The sequence below is a fragment of the Falco rusticolus genome, chromosome 2, assembly GCF_015220075.1.
Source record: "Falco rusticolus isolate bFalRus1 chromosome 2, bFalRus1.pri, whole genome shotgun sequence".
NCBI lineage: Eukaryota > Metazoa > Chordata > Aves > Falconiformes > Falconidae > Falco > Falco rusticolus.
In genome coordinates this window covers 56,939,699-56,967,111 of record NC_051188.1, presented here as the reverse complement: position 1 = coordinate 56,967,111, position 27,413 = coordinate 56,939,699, and the positions used below count along the sequence as shown (strand labels likewise).

The following is a 27,413-nucleotide window of genomic DNA, read 5'->3' as shown; positions in this document are numbered from 1 at the left end:
GGTGGAATCTTTGCAAAGGAAATATTTTGCAGTTCTTTTAGCTTTCTCAAGTAAGAGTTGGGTCTTGTTATTGGATAATAATAACGTGTCATCATATATACATACACTCTTAAAAAGATCCATATTAATGTTTAAATGAATTCATTAATATTCTTGGCTAGGAATCTAGGTTTATTTGTTGCAGATCCTTGTTGCATTTGCAAGCCAGGACTGCCATATGTAGTTCTAAAGGTCTGACTGTCTTTTAACTCTTAATTCTGACGGTGTGATAATCCATTCAACACACTGATTTCCCATGTTTAGAGTGATTAGGAGACATTATTTCTTCCATGATTGGACAGTTTAGCACTAATTAAATAAATATATTAATGTTTTCTCACAGAATGAACTTCTTTGAAGTAAGCAAGTAGGAAAATGATGGGATCTTCGGTTATATTGCCAGCCACTGCAGCAATTATTATTCTCTAAAGCCTGTGAAGCAGTGTGTGCTGACCCATGTGTCTGGTGGATCTTGGATATAAGTACTCTTTATAGAGAACTCTCAAACTGATTTTCTTTAAATTATTTTTGTTAGACAAATAGCAATTCCAATTACAGTCTGTCTCACTTTTTTCCTTCTGACTCTAGATCAGTCTTTGTTTCCCTGGGTTTCTTGCATATCCTTTTGTGAGCTGAAGAGGTGTCTTTTATTGTGTAATAACTTTTTTCTTAAGTACTCCCATGTCAGTTGTTAAGTAGGAGTAATATCTTTTATGAGAACTTTTTGGTATTTATTTTGTTAGAAATTTTTCTTTTCTAGTATCTTGAAACTTGTTATATCTCATTTGTGACACTGCAGACCTGATAATTAATTCTTTATGACCCTTTCTAGAACAAGTCTATGTAATTGCAGAATACCTGCTCTGACATCCTTTAAAATATTTGACAGATTTTAAGAGGCTTTCTGTATTTCAGCAAAAGTGGTTAATGAGCATTGCCATGAAGACTTTTATATTTTTGAAGGTTCTCTAGGTAGTCGGAATGTTTTGAGGTTGGTTGATTTCTTTGTATTTTTTTTTTTTTAACACCTAAATCATCTATCTTAGAGACTGAAGAAAAATACAAGGATTTCTCAGTTATTCCACACCTGCTTCAGTTAAGCTACTTGATTATACATGTGATTGTGTTAGGGGGCCTGTTGCTTGAAATTTTAGAAGGCTTATATAATACTGCTCTACTTGCCTGAGGCCTCTTACTGTCTTCAGCTGGTGTTTGTGAGAAAAGCTTGTCAAGCTCTTGGTGTCTACAGCATGATATGCGTGGAAGTGCAACTTGAAATGAGTATGAGCATTTAATGGGTTAATGAGAGCTACTTTGTCCTAGAAATTTACATTAAAAAAAAATTAATTTCTAACTACTTTTTAGAGTAGGGTGATATACCCAAAAGCCTTGTTAAATTTTCTTACTCTAAAATTTTTCGTATATCCTAACTTAATCTTTTCGGAAATGCTTGCTTTATAGCAATATTTTTTTTCATAACCAGAGACTAAGCCATAGCTGTTAGTGTTAGTGCTTTAACACAGTGAGTCTTAAATAAAAAGCAGCTTATTGCTTGCATAGAGCAAGTCTTCCATTCCCTCTGGACCCTCTAGACTTTGTTCTTCACATCTTTTGTTGGAGGTTTGTGTGTAATTGCTGTGGCCAGAGTTCATTCAAACAAAGTAATAAGCAGTAGTGAAGTGGATACCAGTTTAGGTTGTCACCCTGAACATAAATTAATTTGTGGAACATCTTTTTTTCAGAAACCCAAAGATCTTTATATAAACAGAAATGCAGATGCTCCTTTCTAAAGCCACATTTTTAGATACGAAGTTTTTGTGTTCTCATTATATTGGGAGAAAGGGCTTTTGTCTACTGTAGGAGATAGTAACTAGAATGCTGCTCTTAAAGCATGTTACAGCAACATGGTTTGTATGGGTGCATATATCTAGGGGGATTGCTGTTCCTTATCTGCCATGGTCTGTTAAAAACCTGTATGAATGTTCCTTAATGCAGTAGGCTTAACAAAAATACACAGTGAACCCTATTGCCTCTCTCTGCTCTGCTCATTGTATCTATCCTTGCTGTCTTCCAAAGGATTCATCTGTTCCATCTATGATCTGATTAAATGCTCCATGCATAGAAGAATTAATAGTTCTTTTTAGATCTTTACAAAATTAATTCTTGAAACTTCTTCGGGTCTGTTTATTTCTTTAGATTTTAGATAACATAATCCATTGCCTCCTTTGTAACAGAATGGGGATTCTTTGTATCTTGTTAGATTTATTTTATTTATTACTTTTCTTATAAAATTGTCTGAAGTTGGTGTTTGCTGTCTGAGTTATGCCATACTGTAACTTTTTAAAAATGTTGCTGTGCTGCTTATTCTAAAAGTTTTTCTGCCTTGGAGCCTGCCAGCTCTGCTTTTTGCATGTTCTTTACTAATTTTTCAATAGCTTAGTCAGATTTGGTTCTGAAGTTGTTTGTTTTCCCCTTTTGGGGATGGGTTGGTTGCAATCTGTTTTATCTCCAAGAGTCAGATGCCTCTCTGATAATGTTTCTTCAGTTTAGCTAATAAATTTAATTACTGCTTTGTTGTAACTTCATAACATTTTTTGTATTTTTGATCTTGTATTACTGTTCAGAAATACATGAGGAAATTAATTTGTCTTTAAATGGTTGAAGAATAGAGTTTCATGTGTCATACATATGAAGAATAAAGAATCTTGGCTTTTTTTGCATATATGTATGCCACTCAAAGCTGAGGTTAATATATGTATACAGACAAAAGCTGAGAACAATGTGTTTATATATGTATGTATACATCAAAAAGTTTTTAAGTTTCCCATCTTAAACTTCTATACATATGAATATAATGGTAGAGCAAATGATCACTAAGTAATTTCAATATCCAATATAACTAAAGTACAGGTGATATTGAGCTAGTCTTAAGAGTATGTGTTTTAAAAAAATATTACTGTTTCTAAGCTCATGTTTCTTCATACTTCAGATGTATTTTTCTAGCACACTTTGTAGCTTTCGAAATATCCTCTCATGAACTGTTTCAACTTCATGACCCAATGTGAATCAAACTTCTGGTTTATTTCCTCCCCCTTTCTTTTACCCAGACAACTTCCCAGTCTATAAAGGTATTTTAAGAATTCTTAAAAAAAAAAAAAAGTATATAAGAAAATGGATGCTGGTAAGGTTCATAAAGGATAGCTGCTGATAGTCTTCGTTTTAGTGTTTATACCTGTATGGGTTTTTATCTCATGTCTAGGATGTAATATACCTGCTGCTGTAAGTCAAGCTGGTGTTTATATAGACTGCAAAAAACCTGAATATAGCTTTTGGTTAAACTTTATGAATGACAAAATATACCCTCATGAAGAAACCCATGCCACTTCTATGAAGTTTGGTTAACTGTACAACAATGAGTTCAGGCAATGATGTCTGAAAATAAAGATTTAATTTTGAAAAGCAGTGATTCTCAAAGTAATCTATAGTTAATTTTAAGTAATCTAATGAACATGAGGTTGGAAAGTAATGCTGTGGCTGAGTCAGAACAAATCTTAGATTGGTTAGGGCTTTGGCATCAGTGAGGGTATTCTTTGAATACTATGGCCAGTTCAGCGTGGCTGAAAAACTGTAATGCATTCAATAAAGAGCTTCAGGAACAGTTTGAGGCTTGGAAAGGTGGTATTCCAGAGAAATACTGAAGTTCAGGCTTGATTTTGTTTAACTATGAGAAGGTTTGGAAGTGTATATATGAGAGCTTTTCCATATTTACATGGTGATAGTTCAGTGCTTTCTAATCTGCTGCGCCAAAATACGACAAGCTACAATTACTGAGTAGTCAAGCTAAGCAAGTTTCATCTGGTAAAGAGACACATTTAGATAGCTTAAATCTTGGAAAAGTTTATATGAGGTGGATGTTATGTCACTTGCAATTACTTTTTAAATCATTATTTGCTGAATTTAAAGAAGCTTAAGCTTACATGCTTTAGGAAACTCAAGGACATTAATGTGGTCATGTTGAATATTCTTGTCACGGCAGTCTATCTAGATAATGTAACTGTGAATGTGGGTGTTTAGATGTGACTTTAATAAGTTTTAAGTCAATGTCCTTTTGCTTTACAGATTTAATAGGTTTACTTTAATGTATATGAACATCTCTGAACTGATGTGACCTTAAATGTATGCAGTGGGTCAGTGAGAAGTTAAGGGGCTTGGTGCATTCCATCCTCATTTGATATAGCAGGCAGCCTGTGGCAGGTGTTACATAGTGCTTGTCAGGGTGGGAGAACAAAGCAGAGTTTTTCCTGCTTGTTGTGGTTTAACCCTAGCTAGTAATTAAGCACCACGCAGCCACTTGCTCACTCCCCCCTCACCCAGAGGGATGGGGAGGAGAGCTGGAATGTAAAACTTGAGGGTTGAGATAAGAACAATTTAATAATTGAAATAGAATAAAAATGTAAAAATAATAACAATTATAATGAAGAAGAAAGAAACATGTGGTGCACAATGCAACTGGCTCACCACCTGCTGACTGATGCCCAGCTGGCCCTTGAGCAATGACCTGCCCACCCCAGCCAACCCCCCAGATATATATGCCAAGTATGGCATCCCATGGCACGGACTACCTCTGGCTAGTTGGGTTCAGCTGACCTGGCTGTGACCCCTCCCAGTTCCTTGTGCCCCTCCAGTCTTTTCACTAACAAGGCCTGAGGAACTGAAAAATTACATCAAAGCCAAAACACAGCACCACACTAACTCCTAAAATTAACTCCATCCCAGCTGAAACCAGGACACTACTTAACATACAAAGGGGTGCAAAAGAGCTGAACTCTACCTGTAGCTCAGGTGGTTTTGCTGTGAGGCCATGTTTTCATGTTTAAAATAGTTCGGTCCTTTCTTATTTCAGAGATTGTTACTTTGCAACCTGAACCTCTGTTGCACATAGTCTTTAATACTTCTGTCTTTTCCTGTAGTCATTTGCTGTGCTCTTAATGAGAAGAATCCCTTGTTTGCATTGTCTTTATTCAAAGATACTACTTTGAATTGTGACTTCAGAAACTTTTAATTCCACTACGTTCCTTTAGCAGTCCAAGGGATTATTACCACTTTCTGGAACCTGTATCATATTGTCCTATTTTCCTGAGTCTGTGGAAGAATGTACCTAGTAAGCAGTGGTGACTTCAAGAATTTTCTGGTTCATCAGTGTAATCAGTTCTGCACTGTTAATTTTTTATAATTCTGAATAATTCTTATTGTACAAGTGTATCAAGGTTGGGAAGCATCACTAGTATAGCTCAAAGAAAACTGAGAATTTGAAATAACTATATTTTGTATTGCCCGGTGTTTTAAGTACTTAACTGTGTCATGATATTCTGATCTTGTTGTAAATTAGAATTTAGAAAGCTCAATGTAAAATGGAAGTTCTTGGAAGTAATGTGTTTGTGTTGTGGTTGTTTTGATGGCCATAAAAGCTGCCTCTGTACTGCTCTGATTGCTGGCTTCTGTATGGTATGAACTACTCTGTGTGCAATTTCATGTCTTGGTACCAGCCTTTAGGCAGATCTTAGAGATAGCTGCTGGTGAAACAGGCAGCAACGGTACCTTGTTCCCCATCCTGCTTTCATGTTCCTGCCATTTTCCTTGTATCGGATCTATTGACTGCATAATGACTTGGTTCAGCTGGGAGACGTTTACCCAATGCCTTCTCATGTCCCTTCCAAAAATAACATGGCTCTTGGAAAGAGCAGAAAGTGCAAAGCCCAAGCCTATAGAAATTAGCCCGTGCAGACCTGTGACTGCAAAATTACTAGGTCTGTTAAAAAAAAAAAAAAAAAAAAAAAGGTGGGGTTGGATGTCTCTGAAACTGGGAGGAGAGGGGACAGAGAGGGAAGGACCCTGAATTTTGGTAACAGCTTGCTTCTAGTTTAGCTGTAAGGTGAAACCTTTTATTTAGTTTGTCCATATAGGTCAGGATGACAGCATTGCTTTCTAACTATGTGATACTGTTTGTCAAATGTCCTCCTGTATCCTGTATGTTAACTGTTACACTTGTTGCTGCATGCTCCTGAGCTAACTGAAAAGGGGGGGTATTGGTATGGCATCTAAGTGCAAGCTTTTTTTCACTGCTGCTGGAAGAGGAAGTCCAACTCTGCCTTGCAACTGGCTGCTTCCTCACCCTAACAGCAGGGGCTATTGAAACTTTCAGTGAGGTGGTTCAGCTGGTTCAACTCACCCAGTAGGTAGGCCAGGGACTAAATGCCATTTTTTTTTTTTTTTTTCTTTTCCTTTTTTTGGCTGGGGTTGACTGTACACTGATGGTTCAGATTGGTCTAAAGCTTTACAGGAGCATACTGCCAAATCATTGTTTATGAAACTTCTTCGATCAGCCAACAGCAGCAACACTGAAAAAAGCGCGCGCGTGTGTGTATGTGTATGTATTTGTGCCCAGGTTTAGGTGGAATAGTTTTGTCAGCTGGTTCCCCATCTTGTTGCCTAAATAGGCTTCCTGGCACAAGGCTTTTCAGTTAGTGTGACAAATGGCACTGTCAGGTGGCTGCCATTCTATTGATCTGGTGATCTCGTGAGCCTCTAAAACATTTGCCATTTCTATTCAAAACTTCTTTTTTTTATGCACCTCTCATAATCCTGCGATCTTATATGGTTGCTATGTTTGTGTCATATCTTTAATGTGAACATCAGGTAGTTTCTATTGCTCAGTTAACTTCCTTTTACTTCAGTATACTTCAGTGTTTATACAGTTATTTGGGTCAAATTAAGTCTTCTAGGTCTTTTTATGGTCTGTATGGTGATAGTTGCATAAAAGCAGAAAACTCACATTCTTTACACATACAAGGGAATATTATCTTATGGCATGTTACTAAACTTACTAAAATGGTTGAATGTTGAACTTCCAGAAATTGTTATTTGGAGAAAGTTGGTTAGACTCAAAACCAGTGAACTTGAACAGGAAAGTTCCACAGTGAGTAGGTTTATGGACTGTGTTAGTTCTAAAACATTGCAGTTCTTGTATTCAGGAACCACTGTTGTCAACCAAGTTCTTAAGGTTATTTCTGTTTTGTTTGGGTTTTTTTTTTTTCATTATACTACTAAATTTGTAAGTACTTGTATAGCAGCTGGGATAAAAATAATCATTTGGAGGTTCTGAGGCTTTCTTCCTTTCTGCATTCTTCAACGGTTCCTTGAAATGGCAATTTATAAGAGGAAAACAAAAACATGGGGAGAAAGGCAGAATGGAAATGATGGATGTGAATAGAAGGTGATTTTAGCAGTAATTAGAGGTCAGGGAAGAACTGTAAGAGAAAAAGTAGAAAATACTAAGGGGTTTGCAGAAAAATTACGTGTTTTGCAGGGATTGGAGTGATGAGCTTGGCAGAAATCTGAGTTGAAGAACCTGGGTGATTTAGGCCTGATAAATACAACTTCATTAGTAGTTAAGAGTTTTGAAGGATTGGCCTATGAATATTATATAAAGGAGGCAGTGGTATTTAATAGCAATGTGAATGCAAAAGGTGAAGAGAGGAGTGAAGATTTACAGGCTGCAAAACGAGGATGTGAAAGATCTTGGAAACTCTATACAGAAGTGGTGAAAAAACTATACAGATGAGTGGTTTGATGTTTGTGCAAGTAAGTGAATTTGAATTGTACCTTTCATTTTGAGTTTAATTTGATGTAATGAGTAAACAGGAACAGATGTAAGCATTAGAGCAATTGGTTTTTTGGGCAATGGAGTTGAAGGAGTTCTTGTGCCTCATATTTTCTGCTGGGAGTTTGTTTCTGGTCTAGAGAGGACAGTAATTCATAACACCCCTGAGCGTTACTCATGTGAACTACTCCAGTGAAACAGGTTTAAGATATGTAAGTGCAAGTAGGGTAACATTTTGTTGGGGAAAAAAAATTACTGGTCTCAGTATTCATTGGATGCAAGGGTAATTTGTTAGTTCTGCTTTTGTTGTATTGCAGTTTATCTGGACAAATGAATTCTGTAAACTAATGCTGATTTACTTGTGCTTCCAATTTCCCATTTTGGGACTTTGTTTTACAGTTTCTTGATAACCATTTGATCTATCTATCAGTAAAGTTCAGTTCTATATGGAGCTTTGATTTTGGGTTACATTTTTGTGTTTCTTGCCTTCTTGGTGCCTATCTGTAAGAGGTGAATAGACCAAGTAAGGATTGTCATAGAACCACTTAAGTCACTCACTAATCTTCATGTGCCTCTTTAAATGGACTTCCTGGGAAAAGATCTGCCACAGATTGCAGTTAGTTTTTTTTTTTCTCCTCTGTAAGCTAAAGACTCAATAGGCATGGTTTTGAAGTAGTTTGCCTGGTGGACAGGGAAGGGCGGGATGACAATAGTCTGATGGCTATTGTCAGCCCCTCTAGGTAATAAAAAAATTTAACAGTTAAAAGGATAGTGGTTGTAAGTGTCATCATTTTTTACACTTTTTTGAAGTGAGAAAAGGGAAAATGGCTGTAGGCAAGTGGGAAGAGGAAGAGCATGGGCTTGTGTACACTTAATGTTCTAAAGTAGTGGTTACCCCCTCCTTTAGGAAGTGAAATGTCTATAGTGCTTCAGTTATTGTGTAAGTTTCTTGTGCTTACCAGCTAGGAACTGATTTTGCAGTCAATACAAGAAGTAAGTGTCTATTTGCTTCTACTGTAATACTGTAATTGGTAAAAGAGTTATAAACCAAGATTGCCTATTAGTTTGAAGCTGTGGGAAATCATGTGCTTCATATGACATGCCTAGGCTTGTGACAGCTGGGCTGTGGAGGTTCACTGCTATGGTAGATGGACACGTGCCGAGGAGATGTGCCAAAGAGGCTGTGAATATGGACACTGTTAGAGATGACTCACACTAAAGGAAAACATAGAGCTTGTGGCTTTAGCATGTTGGCATGCAAACACAAAAGTCTGCTAAATGGTCTGCAGAAGGAATCTTTTATCAGTACTGTGACAGAACTTCCATTGTTCTTTTTCCTAGTGAGTGGCTCTGCAAGTTCTGTTTCAACTAGCTTATAGCAAAAAGAATGCATTTAAGGATTAATTTTATACTGTTGTGAGATTTACTAATTGTTGAAAAATAACTGCTGCATTAGATTGTAGAATACATTGAATGTGGCATTTTTTCTTGAGATCGGAAGAAACTGGGAGTTTCAGAGTGTTGGAAAAATGATTCCAAAAGCAAATAGCTTTTTTTTTTTTTTAATACATATATACATGCATAAAATACTATATACTGAGGTGGTTCTGCTTGGTCTGAAAAATCACGCATGGAGTTCATAGTATCCAAACTGAAATGAACAATTCTTCTTTCCTTAGTCTCTGTTCTGCATTGGCTGCACAGCAGATGCATTTTTTTTTTTTTTGTGGTTGAACATGTTAGATGGCTGACAAACCTTGATTAAAGGACATAAATGCGCCACATGCAAAACCACAATGATTTCTTTGATTGCAGGGACCTTTTGGCCAGCTTGCAGTAAGGACTTGTGTTTAGAAGAGAACCTTTGGGCTCATCTGTATCTCCCTCCCCTCAAAGGGATGGCAGCCCGAGGACAGCTAGCATTCATCCTGACGCCAAGAGACTTCAAAGGAGGTAAGCGCCTCAGAAATGCTCCCCAGACAAAATACTTCATATCAGTCCTACACCCCACCATGGTAATATTCTTTAGTACAGCATTACCATCTCGTAAAGGTTTCTGCTTGTGGCTCCTTTATGAAAATTTTTTGAGAACTCTGGGAGGCCTCGTCATCTGGTTGCAGCCCCCTTAAGATTCACGGAGATGTCCATTGCTGTCAGTAATCCTTGTCCATTTGCTTAAGAATGTATCCCCAGTGTAAGGGAAGAAGACATTTTATACTTCCTGGATTTGTACTCAGACATAACTCCTTCCCTTATTTTGTTTCTCATATTTTGGGTGAGGTTCAAACTTGAGCTTTTGTCAGTTCATGATTCTGAAAGTTAAGGTCAGGGCAAAAAACCCCACCCCAACCTTGCTTGCTCCACAGTTTTACAAAGCTTTTTTTTTTAAAAAAATAGATCTCTGAATGATTCCTTATATCCAGGTGATTTCCACCTAAATCTTGGGATGTTTAAATTAAATTTGTAGCAAGCATGAACCCAGAGAAGTTCTGTAGAAACAAATGATTACATTTCATTCTCCTGGAGTGAAATACATCCTTAGGATGGTGGTTTTTTTTTTGCTTGTTAGTGATGCTGCCTAGATGTAGCGCAGCTGTTTGTCTTCCAAATGCCTATGGAGTAATTGTTTAGTAGAAAGGGCAACTTAAAATAAACAGCAGCTTACCTTGACATCAGAGGTTTAAACAAAAAAAACCCCCATGTTGGCTTATTTATTTATTTTAATTTTTTTTTCATAAAAGCAGACTTTTTCGGGTTATTTCCACCCCTTCCCTACTTACCTTCAGGTCATTTGTACAAATACTCAGCTGTAGATCTTGCTTTTCTTGTTTTTGTGCCAGTAAACATACATGAAACCCACTAAGAATATGTCTGTAATCATAAGGAGGAACTTTCTTGTTTTGTTTGTTGAAGTTGGTGAGGGTTTTTGTTTAGTTTTGGTTGCTTTTTTAAAAAATGGGAGTATTTGGGTGTGTAGTAGACTATTAGTAAATAGGAGTTAGATGAACAGATTTTTTTTTTCTTCCCCTCGATGTGTGGATTTGGAGTGCATAGTTGGCAGTCAGACCATTTAAGCTGTATCTATTATTAAGTCCTGTGAAGTTTTGCCTTGTTTTTTTCTATTTATAATGAAGAGTGTATTATTTAGCTATTAGTTTAAACCTAAATAAGTTTTCTGTCTGTGTAGAGTACTTCTAATAACTGCCATCTGGCTAGCCTTCTTATTGGACTCTACCATATACAAATAAAGGTTCTGTAGATTGTGACTTAAATATTTTGAGGTAGTAAAGCAGTGGATCGTCCTGTGAAATAGTATCCCACCTATTTCTACACGTAGCTTTGGAAGAGGTTTATCTGAGGCTATTATGAACAACTTGCAGATCCTCCAGACTTATAATGTTTACAGGTCCTGGCTATGTTGGTAGATTAAATTAGCTTGGCTTTTGCTTGAGGGTATTCAAATGTGTGGTGGTGGTTGTTGATTTTTATGGGTTTGGATTTTGTTGTTGTTGTTTGTTTGTTTTCCCCCCAAATGCTGAGATTGCTTTTACAATAGTCAGCTTCCTTAGTTTCATTGGAAAATTTTCTTTCATAATCTTCTATGCTTCATATGTTGTATGTTGTTCAACTGTAGGAATTTGGAATTTTTTTCTTGATACATAGTCTTTCCCAGTGTGTTCTTTCTATACTGCTGTTTCTGATGTTCAAAGAGGCAAACAAATATTCAAATTCAAAGAAGGAAACTTTTCAGAAAACTGGAAATCTTTTTCTTAGAATTATTCTAATACTTTTTAAAATCTCTACAAGGTATTACTTGAGTGTGCCAAGATGAGCAGTAGCACACTACAGCTTGTGTAAATCTTAGCAGGTTCGTTCTGTTCGTGTAAGACAAGTTAAATCACAGATACAGTTTCTTTTTATTAATGGGTTGCCCTCTCCTGTGAGCGGATGAGAAGGGAACAAAGGTGTCTCTTGTTCCCTTCATTGGATCAGCCTTTTAGTGTCAGTGAAAGTGGAGATGGTTTTATTTGTTTTATTGAGTGGTTTTTTTAATAAATTTGGTTTTATGCCTACTTCTCCAGGAATTCAGCAAGGAAGAGTAGAAACAGGGCTGAGAATTGCTAGACTGCTTTCTCGTCTAAAAATAAATATCTGTTCATGGACATAATTCTGATAAAATGAGAGGCCTAGCTACAGGTGGGAAGTGTTACGTTGTTTGGAGGCTCTGGAATTCATTAATTCCTTTTAAAGTAAATATAGTTATTGCTTTGTCAAATTTCCCTGGGGGAGCTGATATTCCTGGAGGAAGCTGATATTCAAAGCAGTATTCTTTCTCTTTGGAGCCTTTCAATTTGATAGTAGAATTCAATCATCCATTTAAGACGCAAAATCAATTTTAACTGTTTTCTTCAGTGTATACCAGATGATCTTCAGCATGGCTAGATTTTTGCTCATGCTTTCTTGATTAATAGTTTATCTTAACCTTATTTCATAACATCTGCATTTGCTCCTCTTATATTACAAAACCGCAAAGCGAGATATTAATTTCCAAGTTTAAAGATGGCTAATTCACTGCAGCTGTTGGTGTTTCAGTTATTTTTCACCTTTCAAAGCACACTGGACAGTACTTGAAGACTCTGCTCTAACACATGGGCATTTAGTTGTGACAGGATGAGGAAGGGGGAGGGAGAGGACAATTTAGCCAGAGGATATCATCAGTGGCTAAGGCAACCTGGGTATCCTTAGCAGTGTTCTCTCCTGAAATAGTTTCTCTTGTTCTTCAAAGCCAACAGTTGTCTTTTCATCGCATCTGACTTTCCTGTGCTCTGAAACAAGTGTCTTTAGGAAATACTACAGTTTGTTTTTACTTAATGAAGACCGTAATGACGTAGACATGTAGTTTCCCCCTTGATGGAATGATACACCCATCTGTACAAGCTTGTGTTGTAGCAGTAGGTGGAAGTATATGGAAGGACATTAGCAGATGAATAGATTGTCAAACAAAAGTTCCAGTGAAGGATCAACAGCATGGTGGAACTCAATATGCTTTCTAGGAAGTGTTGGAATGATGGTGGCATAATTTATTCCTTGTAATGTGGCTGGAGAATCTTTTGTTCATCAGATATGGAAGAAAAAATAGTAGCACTTACTGAGATTGCTTTTGAGAACAAACTATATTGTTTTAGAACGGTGGTGTGAATTGGCACTGAAAGATGCTTCTTTTCCCCCTGATGTTGTCTTCTGCGAGGACAGTTCCGAAAGCTGGTAAAAACACTGTAGCATTTTTTGATAGCTGTAAAACAGTCATAGGACCCTAGGTGTGGAGTGGTAGGGTTGGTTTGTTCATTGGCAGTGGAAAGGGCTTGATTATTTACTGGTTAGACTAACAGAATTACGTGACTATGGCATTCAGATTTTGGAGAAACTGCAGTGTAAATAACTTTCTTTTGTGATCAGTAATTCTATTCTTTGTCACATCCCTTGTGTCTGTCAGAAGAGTTGTTATATGACATTGAGCAATCCAGCTGGCATCTGGATAGGCAGTTTGGAGTTTGAGTGTGCATTGCTTACCTTCTCTGTCCCAGGATTGTGTACTGGAAAGAATAGAATGAAAGTAGATAGTGTTTTGCTATTCATTCTGCACTGTTAACATATAGAGACACTGGATCTAGTTCTGATTAGATTTAAATTGAACCAGTAATGTGTATAGGTAGTTACAACTAGTCAAGATAATACAAGAATCGAGGCCATGAGGTAGAGCTGTATGTATTTCTTGTCAAAGCCTTGCATTTGCTGAGTAACAGTAATAGCCACCTTGTACTGTTAAAGAGCTCACTTTTGGCAAATGGCATCTGTTCTCATCTGTGGGTCTAGGAATTGAATAGTCAACTGACAATTGGAAAATTTGCAAATCTTGATGAGTTTCAAGGATCTAATGGCAATACAGTAACTGAGAGGTGCCTTCTCTCTAAAGCCTAAAATAATATTCTTTTATATGTATTCTTTTTCTATGAAAGGGTGAACTCCAGGGAAAGGGCATTTAAAATATTTTTGAGGTCTTGATACTTCTTGAGACATGTTTTTCATATTTGAGACAGTTGGCAACCTTTAGCGTTGTGGAAAGGTTTGAGCTTGTCTAAGAGGAGCAGGAACAACAAATCCATAAACGCCACTTTCTGTCACTGCCTCAGTGCATCCTTTATAGTATCGTACAATTTTTTTTTTTTTTCTGATCGATCTCTATTTTATCTCTGCATGTAAGCTCACAGATGTCCATGTGAGTTGTTAAATAATGAGACCTCAAGTGCCAGGGTGTGCCTGTTCTTTGTCCTGTATAACAAAACTGTTGTGATTTGGTGTTGAAAGGAGATGGTGAATGAATGAAATGGTGCCTGAAGGTAGACTGGGTGATTGTGAAGAAAGGAAAGCATTTTGAAGAATTCAGATATACAAGCAATCATATTCCTTAAGGTGTATTCCTCTTTGGTTAATTATTTCTTCCTGTTATTATGAAGGGTGTCAGAGTGATAAATGTACTTGGATTCATTTAAAACAGATGGTTTTGTGCTTCTCTTTGCGGTGGATTGCACAGCTGCTTTTGGGACCGGACCTGCTTTGCGGGGGGGGGTGGTGGGGTGGCGAGAGAACATCTTTGGCATTATGTGATTCTGCCACCTGGTGGAGCGGCATGGGCTTCAGACGCATAGTTAAAAGCACAAGCGTGAAGAAATCTTGGAAAAAAAAAAAATAATAATCCATTTTTCCTTCCAAAGCAGGGAATCAGTGGGCAAGGTTGCTTAGAGTAGATATAGAAAACAAGTTCCATGATCTCTGCTTTTTTTTTTCTTTTTTTTTTTTTAAGTTGGGCATCTAAGAATCAATGTGCAAGTATTTGAGGAGCTTCTTTTTGCTACAGCTGTCAAACTTCCCTGGGTGTTTTTATATGTAATTTAACAGAAGACAAATTTCACGAGGAGTGGTAATAACCTGTATGGATGAATGCAAATTAGAGAGGTTATCCTGTTGCATACATTGTGTATCTCAAGGTCCTTTTAATCTGGTTTCTTAAGCTGGAGGATCAGTATGAATATTAACACTAAATTTATGCAAGTATTGAAATATAACTCTCTTCTTCTGGCCTGCATTACTTTGGTGTATATACCAGTTAAACTGAAATTTTTATTAAACAAAGTATCACACATTCTATTGTGCAATTCATGTCAGTTTTGGAACTAGTTTGTTCTTTTCAGATTAGTTGAGTTTCTGTCCAAGCTCTTCTGTTTCTGTTTTTCAATACAGTAGGTTTTTCTACTAATCTAGTGATGGTAAAACTTTTAGTAAATAGACCAAGTTAGGATAGGTCTTACTTTATCTAATCTGTTGTATTATTTCAATCAAGTGTGTAATTTCTATCTTGTGATTCTTGACATAAGTTAGAGTGCTTTTAAATGTAGATTCTAAGTGGAATTTGGAGATAGTTTATCTCCAGGACTAAACAAGCCTTTTATACGTATTTATAAATGCTGTCTGTTCTGCAGCTGATTGTGTACCATAAATTTAAGATGGGAAATAATCTTTCCCACAATAAGTTTAAGGTGGGGGAATTTTTCGAAATAGGTGGAGGGATTTTGTTTCATGTAGAAACAGATGTGCTCACTGTTGTACTACTGTTTTCAAATTGCATTATTTGACTTCCTTGATTAAGACTTTTAGTTAAATTCTAAATTACTGTACAAGTCACTTGGTGCTCTTACTTCTCAGTCCTAGGCCTCTTTCACAGCTCTGTGTTATGTTTCCCTCTGCAACTTCTTCCTTCAAGAAAAGTGATTTAGAAACATTCTCATCAGTATGTACTGTGGCCTGATTGCTTTAGGTCAGTCTATCCTATATAATATCACAGTGCTAAGAAATGTGTATTTCTTAATGATAAAAAAAGACCCCAAAACCAAAGCATCTGTAAAGATAGGCCTTTCCCTGTTTATTCAGATGCTTCATTAACTTCATAAGGATTTATAAACAAACATTTTAGTCTTGATTATTTTTTTCTGTATATGTCTTCTCTGATTTCGGTTAAAATGTACTTCTGAGACTCTAGAGGAGTTTTTTGGTGGATGACTTTTTTGCGGGGGTATAGTCCTTGATTTTTACATATTAGAAGTTCTTTACCTGCTGTAACTGCACCTATTTTATGAATAGTTTCACAGTATAACAATGACTTAATGGAGAATATTTCATTAGAGGTAAAGCTGCAAATGTAGGGTTTTTGTGTGATATCAGAATTAAAATCAGAAGTCAGACCACAAGAAGAGCAAACTAGTTTGGAAAGGATTTATAGAAACTCTGCCTTTGTATAACAGAACTTCTTTTAGATTCCAGAGCTGTTCCTTTCCTCAGTGTTATGGCATCAGAGGAAAACCTTGTGTTCCTACTGTGGAAAAGGAAATGTTCCATGTGCCCTTATTAATGTGCTCATCTATGTTTATATAAAGAATCATCCTAAATCTGGATTGATGACTCACTGTGGCTTCAGTGTATTTGGAAGAAAATTCAATGCTGTGTTGTGACTGATGCTTAAAAGAAGAAAACTGGTCTTATTTCAGAGCTTAAAATAAAGCACTGAATGTTGTTAGTATATGTGTAGTATCTTCTTGAAAATTTGATTATGTGTAATATGTAATTACTAATCTAGGCTGTGGAAGAAAATTTAGTGCTTTTGGTGTTCTGTTTTGAGAGGAAAAGGGGGGAATATGTGCAGAAGAATGTAAGAAGTACAAGCAAAAAAAGAATTTGGGCAGCTTTAAAAAGGAGAGTGACAGTAGGTGTTAGGGAACGTGAAGCATGCTGGAGATAGAAAGGAAGGGAAGAAGGAGGCAAGTTGCTCTGGTGATGCCAAAGTCAATTGATAGTAGCACTCTGCTTTGTGCTGTTGTTGCAAGGCACTGTACTGGGTTTGTGTGGTAAGGTTTTGGTAGCGGTGGGCTGCTGTGAGAAGCTGCTAGAGGCTTCCCCTTTGTCCAATGGAGCCAGTGCCAGCGAGGAAGTGAGAATGTGTTAGGGAAGTAACTCTGCAGACACCCAGGCCAGCACAGAAGGAGGCAGGAGGGGCTCCAGGCACTGGAGCAGAGGTTTCCCTGCAGCCCGTGGGGAAGACCCTGGCGAGGCAGGCTGTGCCCCTGCAGCCCATGGAGGTCTGTGGTGGAGCAGATACCCACCTGCAGCCCCTGGAAGACCCCACGCTAGAGCAGGTGGATGTGCCTGAAGGAGGCTGTAACCCTGTGGGAAGCCTGTGCTGGAGCAGGCTCCTGGCAGGACCTGTGAAGAGAGGAGCCCACACTGGAGCGGGTTTGTGACCCTGTGGGGGACCCACGCTGGAGCAGCCTGTCCCTGAAGGGCTGCACCCCGTGGAAGGGACCCAGAACTGCAGCCTGTGGGAAGGACTCAGGTCGGAGAAGTTCATGGAGGACTGTCTCCCCTGGGAGGAACCCCACGCTGGAGCAGGGGAAGAGAATGAGGAGGAAGGAGCGGCAGAGCCATCGTGTGATGGACTGACCGCAGCCCCCGTTCCCTGTGCCCCTGCACCACTGGGCAGGGAGAAAGTAGAGAAATCAGGAGTGTAGCTGAGGCTGGGATGAAGGGAGGGGTGGAGTGGAAGGTGGTTTTTAGTTCCCACTACCCCACTCTGATTTGATTGCTAATAAATTAAACTAATTTCCCAAGCTGAGTCTGTTTTGCCTGTGACAGTAATTGCTGAATGAACTCTCCCTGTCCTTATCTCGACCCATGAGCCTTTCATTATATTTTCTGTCCTCTGTCCGCCTAAGGAGGGGAGTGATAGAGAGACGGGCACCTGGCGTCCAGCCAGGGTCAACCCATCACAGGTGTAAAGTAAGTATATATAGGTTACTGGCTCTAACGTAGAATATGTATTAAGTAATTCATTAAAACTGTATCACCCAAAACATTTCTGTGCATTTTCTTGTTAAGCAATGTATGCAGATTTTAAATAAAGAAGCTAAAAAGATTTCCAGCAACAGTTAGTTAAAGGTGATAGCAAGATTAATTACAACATTAATTATATCTGTTCAGATACTTCAGATGTATGATAAAGACTTAAAAAACCACCCAAAACAGCCACAAAGTTGAGTAATGTTTCTGTGACAAGGGGGAGGGAGAACCATGGGGAATTAAAAATCGCCTTGAATCTAGGACTACAGCTATAAAGATGCCATAATTGTGATAGATTGCTATTGCTTAGCTTCACACTGGGATACAGATGCAGTTATGTGTTTGTTCCTTAACTACATTTCCATACTTTACTTGCTTAAAAATGTAGTGTTACTGACTTTACTTGGTCTGTAGCTTTTATATTGTAAATTCAGACATGTGGCCCCAAGCTGTTGTTGATGAAAGTTTCAGGAGCAAGACTGAGCAAACCAGGAAAAGAGTTGAAAGGATAAATGATGATTTTAAAAGACCATGGATTATGTAAATTGTAGTTGTGTAATTGTGTTATATGACTGTGGAACTCTGTAATTAAAATTATATTCTTAAATTTTATTTTTTGTAGTTATTTTCTGCTATGTCTAATTCTCAGCTGGAGAATTAATAGCTAGTTTATAGGGAATTTATCTTTTGGGTAATTGTATCATATTTCAGGTATCTTGGCTTTTTAAATCCAAGAGGTAATTGAAATGGTAGAAAAAGGAAGATGCATCTCTTACAACTTTTTTCTATTTTTGAGAGCATGAAGGGATTTATTTGTCTTACCTTGTTCTCTCCGACCCAGGCATTTCTGTTGAAATAAAAAGTAGTGATACAGCTGGCATGTTTGCTTGTAAATTACTATTGCAATTAAATGTAAATTTTGTAGGCACAAAAAATCCGAATATTTAGGAAATTTCATGCAGCTATAAGAAATATTATCATGCTGAGGCAAAATATGTATGTAACATTTCGACTGAGTTTAAGACTTCTGAAGATGAAATGACTTACAGTAAGACACTTCTCAGAAGCATACTTGTTCTGGAACTGTTAGGAGCTGGAGCCGTTGAAGGGACAGGGGAAAATCTGAGAAGCTCTTAGTACTGAGTTACTTGTTCTATGGCTATAACGGACTCTTTCAGGATGAGCTATAATTCTTGGAATAGCTGGTGTCTGCACAAAGTAAGCATTATCAAAATGCTGTATGTAGGTACTAAAAATACCTTTTCTTGCTAAAAAATGAGTTCTGGCTCTTTTAAAATATTTTTAACAAAGCTGTGTTTGTCAAGTAACATCAGTTGATTCCTGAAGAAAGGTATCTAAATTTAGCTGGATCTGTCTTCATCATCCACTGTTTTCAACAGTAACTCTAATTCAGAGTCTTACCTAAAAATAGTGCCAATTTGTGTAACTGGAGGTAGGTGGGAAGGGCTGTGTGCATTTACCTGTGGAAGGTGCCTTCTGAAATCAGAGAGGGGTCAGATGCAGATGGAACTACAGCTGTAATACTGACTAAAAGGCTTAAGTGAATAGTAAGGGTTGACATTTTCTAGTCCCTCAGGGGATTTAGAAAAAGGTATGTACTGCAATACATTTATTACCTTTCTACAAACTTTAATCCATGGTTATAGATGAGTATTCAGTCTTACTTACCTTGTCTTGAGCTGTTAAGTTTTACATTGTTTTATTTTGCAGGATAAAGTAAATATTGTTGCTATTTGTGTGCTCCTTACTCTGAGAGACCCCTATGTTTTTATGCTCGAAGTCTTTTGAATGTTTGATACATAGAGTTAAAACTAACAAACTTATAGAGCTCAATAATGATAAAAACTGAAACAAACCCCATCATATGTTTCATGCAGCAATTTCATTTTAATATCTGTCAGGCAGATTTATGGCCTTGCTTTAAAACATGTTTCAAGGCTGGTACTGCAAAGAAAAGGTGGACTACCTGCTTTCTTAGTGTATTAGGGAATAAGATGCTGCAAACACCAGAAAGAAATGATTGGGTCCAGTCTCTTTCTTAGTGTAGTGTATTGTATATCTTGTGTTAAACATTCTTATAATATGTATCAAGCTTTCCCTTGAGAATACAGTAGCTTGATATTTGTTGTTAGCTTTTATTTTACTAGCTGAAGCTAGCAAATTGCTGTAGTCATCTTAAATAATCTTTATTACTAGTTTGCTTCATCTTTCTTGAACACAGTTGTCCAGATTTCTATTCCATATATTGGATGCGTAAGCATTAGTGAAGAAAACTTCCTGATGTTCTCAGAAACAGAGACAGATGACTGTTCAAAAAAAAAAGAAACAACACAGAGATGTAAAGAATAAATTTTAATTTAAGTTCAACCTAGAGAGAAGTCAGGCTTACTAAAGAAAGTATTTTGAAGTATCTATACCAGTAAAGATAGTCAACAAAATTTAAGGAAAGGAAATATGTAATGTAATTATTATTTGGTATTCTGAATATCTAATCAGAGTTTAAAATGTAGAGTGTATTCTCCATTTTCATTGGGTGGGCCCTATCAGTCTATTTTTGTCTCAGAAGACACTTTTGCAAAATATACTAAGGACTGTGACAAGAACAAGCAGGTGAGTGGCTTTTGAGAGTTTGGTGTGCTGGTGACCTCAGGTTTGGGATACTTGTCCAATTCTAGTCAGCATAAAGGCAAGCAAGATGTTTCCTTCTGCTGCTTGACTCTTTGGTTGGGATTAAAGAGAATTTTCTTCTTTCCTGGATACTGTCTATATTCCAGGAGTATTTATTTGTATCAGTACAAAAAAGAGGTACCATGAAATGAGCTTGAGTGTGACATTGAGAGTATGCACCACTTATTGGGAAGTAACAAACCCATTGGTAGATGTAAAATAGCTTTTCTCTTGTTATTTTAGAGGAACAGAATTAAACTTTCCTAAACACGCACAATTGTGTAAGTAGCTTGGGACACACAATGGGACTAAAAATAATATATCTTAAAGAATAATCCAAAGACATTTTTGATGAACAGCTGAATGTTAGTGGCGTTTCTAAACTGTAGATTCTTTCTTCGGCAAAAAGAATGGAATAAATTCCATTGCCTTAATAACTGATGGTTTTTTTTAGATTTAATAAATTTTGTTTTTGCTTTGCAGGATACAAAATTATGGATAATAATGGAATATCTGGGTGGAGGCTCAGCCCTTGATCTCGTAAGTAAATTATGTATGATTTTTGTTATTTTACCTCTTGTAATTATTTTCCTATCTTATAATTCTGAAAACTATAGTATGTCATTTGGCTATGACAATGATTGCTTCCAGTAAATGAGAAGTATTTGTCAGTGCTAGGAAAATGTTATCTTCCATGAAGCTAGACTGATTATTTGTATAAATGAAAGGGAGCTAAGCAACATAATATTGGAAGCAGGCTATAAACATCTTGGAATGCTAATCTTTAGTCAGCCAGAGAGCACTAGTGGCTGCAGATAGTTTTTTCTGTCTCTTAATTCTGCCACCACAACTCCTCCTAGTGTATACATTTTAATGTATCTCCCCCGCCTGCCTGCCCACCCCCACCGCCCCACCCTCCCCCCCAAAAAAAAGTTTTCTTGTTTTCAAACAAGTCTCACTGAAGTCTAAATAGACAGAAACTCAATTTAGGCTGGTATTAAAAAATATATTTGAAGTATTTCAAAGAAATAGGAAGAGCTATGAACTCCCACAAGTATGGAGAGGCCTTACAGAGAGTCCTGGATAGACTAGAGAGCTGGGCAATCACTAACTATGAAACGTAACAAGAGCAACTGCCACATTCTGCACCTGGGATGGAGTACTCGGGTTTGAATCATAATTCGAAAGGTTCAGTGCAGATTGTGTTTTCCATGACTGAATGCTGTCCATTTGCTTTAGCTATTAAAAAAATAACCCAAACAAAATCACACACCTTCTTACATTTATTGCAGATTTTATAAATACTACTATAGAAGTAAGAATGGATGTTTTCAGTATGTGACAATTGTCATACCAATTGAGATGGAATGTTTTTGTGCATACTTTGCTGTTCTCAACTGGGGTAACTAACAAATACTTCAGGAAAGAGTGAAAGGCAAAAGGCTGGTGTGGAAGGATTCTGCTGGTGACATCCAGAAGACAGGGCCGGGGGGGTGGAGTGCAGTAAATGCAGGCTTCTTGCAGTTGTGCTGTCATATTTTCATTGTAACTACCTTTTGGAACCCATTTATACCTTTAGTTTCCACATCGTGTTAGATGGAGTTCTGTGGTTGTGTAGAAATCGTTAATGCTCCTCCCCATAGAGATATGCTGGAAAAGTTTGTTTATTGTTGTGATAGTTTTTTCCTGACGGAAGAGCAATTAAGAAACTGGGTTTGCTGTTACAAATGTAGTCCTTTCTTCTTGCTTCGGAAAGGTATAAAAGAGCAGAAAGAAACCAGATGTTATCATATTTTCTTGTCTTTTTTCATTAAATTGCACACATGTCACTTGTGTGATGACCACATGTTTATTCCCTACATTTGTTGCCTAGAAATAGTACAAAGTCTTTGGTCACATCCTAAAATGTTATTGAAGGAATTGTGCCACAGAACTGAAATCATCATGTAAGTGTGTATTACGCATCTTGTATGTGCTTCATTCATTTTCAATTTATGTTCTGTTGCGTGATTTCGTAGTTCTGACATGCACATTATGGTTCTCAACTGGAATCTGGTAGGACAGCTGGCATACACACTTTATCACGTTTCTGTACTCAAGGCAAGACTGAATGGGAACCTTTAATTCCATGTTTGAAGTGTATAAGTCATGCTTATCTGGTGTTTGCTGTACTTGAATGTGCACTGGCTGTTTTGAAAACCATGCCTCGCAAGAGCCAGTATGTTTAATGCAATTACATGTGCATTGTTGTTCAACTGTAATTTAGGTTTGTGGCTGCGGTACAAGCACTGAAATTCTCAGCCTTTTTCTGTTTTCACTATTTCTAAGGTGAGCTAACATGTGACAAGCGAGGTTTTCCCTGGTTAAGTGTGTGCTGTATCATATTAGCAAGTCTTGAATTGGCACTTGCAGCCTAGCCAGAGCAAAGCCTTGAGAATGTCTTGGTGGATTTCAGGGAGTGGCAAGATCGTATATATTATCACAGCTAAAGAAAAGCAAAAGAGATTATAAGTAAATCTACAAAGGTAAAACAAATATCTTGTTGGCATTACATGAAATCAAATCTCTCTTAGCTGAGGATTTCTGAGGGATGTAGTATTTAAAAATTCCCAGATAAAAATTAATCTGAAATGCTTGCTTTCTCACAGAGCGAAGCTTCAAAGATACAAATGTTTGATTGTGTTTCAGTGACTGCTGTCGTGGAGTAAACTGGAATATTTCCAATATTAATTGTTGTCCACAAAGTTGCAGTGTCTCTTAAAACGTCCTTATTAGTTAAGCCTCTCTGGGTATTGACCTTTCCTCTGTCTCTTCAGAGTTAGTGGCGTTCCCACTTTAGATGTAGCAAGCTCTGAGATCTTCTACCACTACTGTTACTTCTCATAAGAATTAAATTACTTGGAACCTTTAATTCTAAAAGTTAGCTTTCTAAAATGTGTAATACTCTGTCAGCCTAGCAGTTTGAGTTGCGTTTTAGAGTTTCACAAAATCCCGTCCAGTATATAGTAATAGATGTGTGATTCATGCAGTACCTTTTATGCCTTAGTTTCTTGCTCTGACTTTGAGATCTGGGTCTATACAGGGCCTGTGAAGTTGCACATATGAGTTCACTGTACTGTTAATAATCAGATTACAATATAGATGCTTTTCAAAGGCAGTGTGTGTATCTGTGTTCTGACCACAAAGCTGTAACTTGAAACTGTGTCTTTATGGAGCCTTTAACAAACTTTGAAAAAATGTTTTAGATAAATGAAGTGTTTATTTGCCTTTGTTCATAAGGCCACTTAATTTAAACTATGTATTTTTAGAAAGAATATTCTGACTTTTATTTGATGTTATGAAGTTAGCAAATTGGAAGTTTTGAGGTGTGACAGAAGGAGTAATTTCTTTTTGTAGTAGTCAATGTTATTTCTGTTCTTTCGCCTTTTATATATATATGTGTGTGTGTGTGTATACAAACACACATACATAAAAATATTTCTTGTGTCTCCTAGTTAGAACCTGGCTCACTCGATGAAACCCAGATTGCTACAATATTGAGGGAGATACTCAAAGGACTTGATTATTTGCATTCAGAAAAGAAAATCCACAGAGATATTAAAGGTAAATTGTTTTTTACTTGTATTATAAGAACGTTAAAGAGCTCATGCATTATTAATGACCCTTACAGTGTCAAATGTCTTAATTTCCACTATTTCCTCTTTTTTTTATGCCAGCTGCTAATGTTTTGCTATCTGAACAAGGAGAAGTAAAACTAGCAGATTTTGGAGTAGCAGGACAACTAACAGATACACAAATAAAGAGGAATACCTTTGTGGGAACACCATTTTGGATGGCACCTGAAGTAATAAAGCAATCGGCGTATGATTCAAAGGTAAGGTATTTCAAGGCAGTAGCCAAAGTCCCTTCCTTTTTTAACTTGAGTTACGTAGGTTGATCTTCAGAATGTAGCTAGTAACTTTTGCTGTGTCTAGATGGGTGAATGTTTAGGGTAATACCTAGCAGCTAGAAGCTGTTGGTGAGGGTAGTGGCTTTCCTAATTTGTATTCAAACCTTAAGTTTCCTAGCGCATTAAGCCCAGTCAGATGGCAAGAAATATTACAGTATTAACAAGTACATCCTGTCACCTTTTATCCCACTTCGTTGATGAGTATTTCTGATGGTTGTTTAGAAGTAGAAGAGAACAGTATATATACAAAATGCTAGTATGCTTCCAGTTGTTTTTAGAGAAAAATAATCAGCAACACTTAGAGAGTATGGATTTGGTCAGTGTGAGTGTTTGAAAGTGCTGTTATTCATCAGTGGAAGAATGTGCTGCATAGGTCTGTGCTACTGACCATGTTCTTTTAGATAGAGTAGAGGGTTTAATGTTTTATTAAATGCACTTATTTGTAGATATTTACATTACACAGGATTTTGATTTAATGTAGTGGTACAGCAGCATACTGAAATTGTCGGTTGTAGTATACAGTTGGATCACAATAGAAATTGATTCCCATTACAGGTCTCCATATGCTCACCAGCATGGCACTGGGTGTCCCCAGTTGCCGGGAAGGAGTATGTACAATGAAGTCAGATCAAGCCTATCTCTCTTCTCAAAGTTCATCATGTTGGTTACTTGGTTTTTAATACTTCTGTTAGGCTGAGCTGCTTGTACAACCCCTTGCTGCCCCTCCTTTCCTCTTCCCCCACGCTGGTCTGACTAGCTCAGTAAGACATTGCTCTACTGATTATGTTGGGGAAGATACTTGCACAACCCAGTAAACCCGCTGGTACAGCTGTATATCTGAAACAAGGTCACCCTCAAGTCCCACTTGTGTTGAGATAAGATCAGCTTTCTATATGATAATTAGCAGTCATTTCTTAGATTCTTCCCTGAGCTCATCTTTCTTGCCCATCTCCTCTGATGCCCTTGTGGTGATTTGTTGGTGTTGCACGTCTCCATGCAATGAGACAGATTGGTGTCTTTCCTTCCACCCTCAGGCATGCAAGGAACTCACCAATACTGACTCTGGCCTAAACTGTTCATAGTATTACTTCCTTCCCTATTTAATACCTTTCTGTAGAGAGGCTATTTAAAAAAATAACTAGCAGAGCTCTGTAGAGCTTCTAGAAGATTACATGAACCCAAATTCCCAATTTGAAGGTTGTGTAAACAATTTTTTTTTGTGGATTGTTTCTGGTGTTGGAGTGTTGGTGGTTGTGTGTTTGTGGGTTTTTTTGTTTGGTTTGGGGTTTTTTTGAGGTTTGGCTTCTGGAAATGATCTTCACTTGGACAAAACATGATTCAGTCCTCAGGGTTTGAATTCTGCCTGTTTTCAGTCTGCAAAGTCATGTGGACATAAAAAGGCCTTGGATACTCGATCAGTTCCCTAGGAGGCCAGAGTGCAAGTTTTGAAGGAACTAGAGATACTTACTTGCATCTGTGAGCCTTCTGGCACTTAACAGACTACATTGTACAGATAATAGTTTTGCCGTTGTTGCACATCAACCAGTTGAGAAGGCCTGTGTATTTTAAGGTAGTCTTACGCATATGTGAGAACACAGATATCCAAAACTAACCTAATTTTCCTTTCATAAGCTGTCCATGCTTGAAAGGTGGTAGGCAGGACTGTCCTTTTCATAGCATAGTCCCTGTGAGGTGCAAGCAGTTTCCTTTATGTAGTTGCTGTGTTACCCAGTTCTGTTCTTTGCCCTGTTCAGTCCTCTTACTCTCCACATGCTGATGGATTCCCAATAAAAGCTTGAAAGTGCTCTGTAACGCTACCTTGGATACATTTCACCTGCTTCTTTCCTTATTTACTGTATGTCTCACACCAACCATTAAATTGTTTATTGCTGCTTTCCTGATTGGATTGATATCTTTGTTCATGCTAACTGCTGAAATAGCACAACTGTGTAAGGCAAAGCAAACCCTACATTACAACCTAAAACTACTAGCCAGGCTAAAGGAAGGCAGATGCATCCTGAGGCCTAACATCGCTAGTTATTGCTGTGAAGCTCAAAGTGTCCTGTTGATTCAGCGCCGTTATCACTTGTCTTTAATATTATGGGCGGTTGCTGGATTTCCTGACCATGGCTTACACTACATTATCAGTGTAATGCATGCAAGAACTAACTATTATTCCAGTATATTGATTTCCACTAGAAGCGGTTCTGGGTATTAAGATGTAATTACACCTCCTCTGAAATCAGATATGCTTCTGAGTTAACCATTCTGTCAAACACAGATTTCAGAATTGAAGAGACAAACTTCTGAGGAATTTCATCATGTGAAGCACTTAATACTATTTTAACCAAAAGCATTTTATCTTTATTGTCTTTGCATTGCTTTAAAGTATTTCAACATTCATGTCAATGTGTCTTAAGATGGTGCAGTAATGAATACTTAACATAAGCTGTTGATTTTGAATATAGTCTGTTTTTTTCCCAAACATGCATTATGGGAATGCATGTGTAGATAGTATCTTTTATCTTAAGGTGGAGAAGCTGGGTTTTCTCATAGATAAAAAATGTCTGCATTTTTGAAAAATGCTGTTTGAATTCAGGATTTGAAAGATGCATTCATTTTGTGTATTTTTCTTTTAAATTATGTGAAACTTAACAATGTCAAACTAAGTCCCAATTTGTGTTCCTGATACTGTGCTCTCAATATCATGTGAGGCTTTTTGGACTGCTTTGTACATGCGTGAGCTCTGTATTCCTTGACTGCCACACAGAATCTGCCCATTTTATTCTTGCTTTATTCAGTCCTCAGTCCCATTCCCAAACTGTTTTGCGTCCTTAAGATATTCCTATTAGTCTTTCTTAGACATGCAGGGTATGTTTATAAAGCATTCCAGCACTTGTCTTTATTGTCTGAAAAATAATCAAGGTATGTGTTTTTTGACACGGATACTAAAATTTCAACAGCTTCTGTCAAACTTCTGTAAATAATGATTCAGACTGATGTATTTGAGAACATAGGATTTCCAGATGCTTGTGTGAGGGAGTAAGTTAGCTATAACCTTTTAGATTTTAATGTGGTCAGTAACTAATCTGAGAGGTGTACTTGATAGCAAAAATTTAAGCTTTACTTTTC

The 27,413-nt window shown here is 37.4% G+C and overlaps 1 protein-coding gene across 1 annotated transcript in view; it reads left to right on the top strand.

Annotated features, from left to right (window-relative positions):
- The window catches only part of STK24 (serine/threonine kinase 24), a 64,927-nt gene that overhangs the window by 19,949 nt on the left and 17,565 nt on the right, over nt 1-27,413 (top strand). The window contains exons 3-5 of the mRNA XM_037377830.1: nt 20,816-20,872; nt 23,827-23,935; nt 24,049-24,206. Of these exons, the coding sequence (XP_037233727.1) occupies nt 20,816-20,872; nt 23,827-23,935; nt 24,049-24,206 (324 nt within the window). The remainder of the gene's footprint in view (nt 1-20,815; nt 20,873-23,826; nt 23,936-24,048; nt 24,207-27,413) is intronic.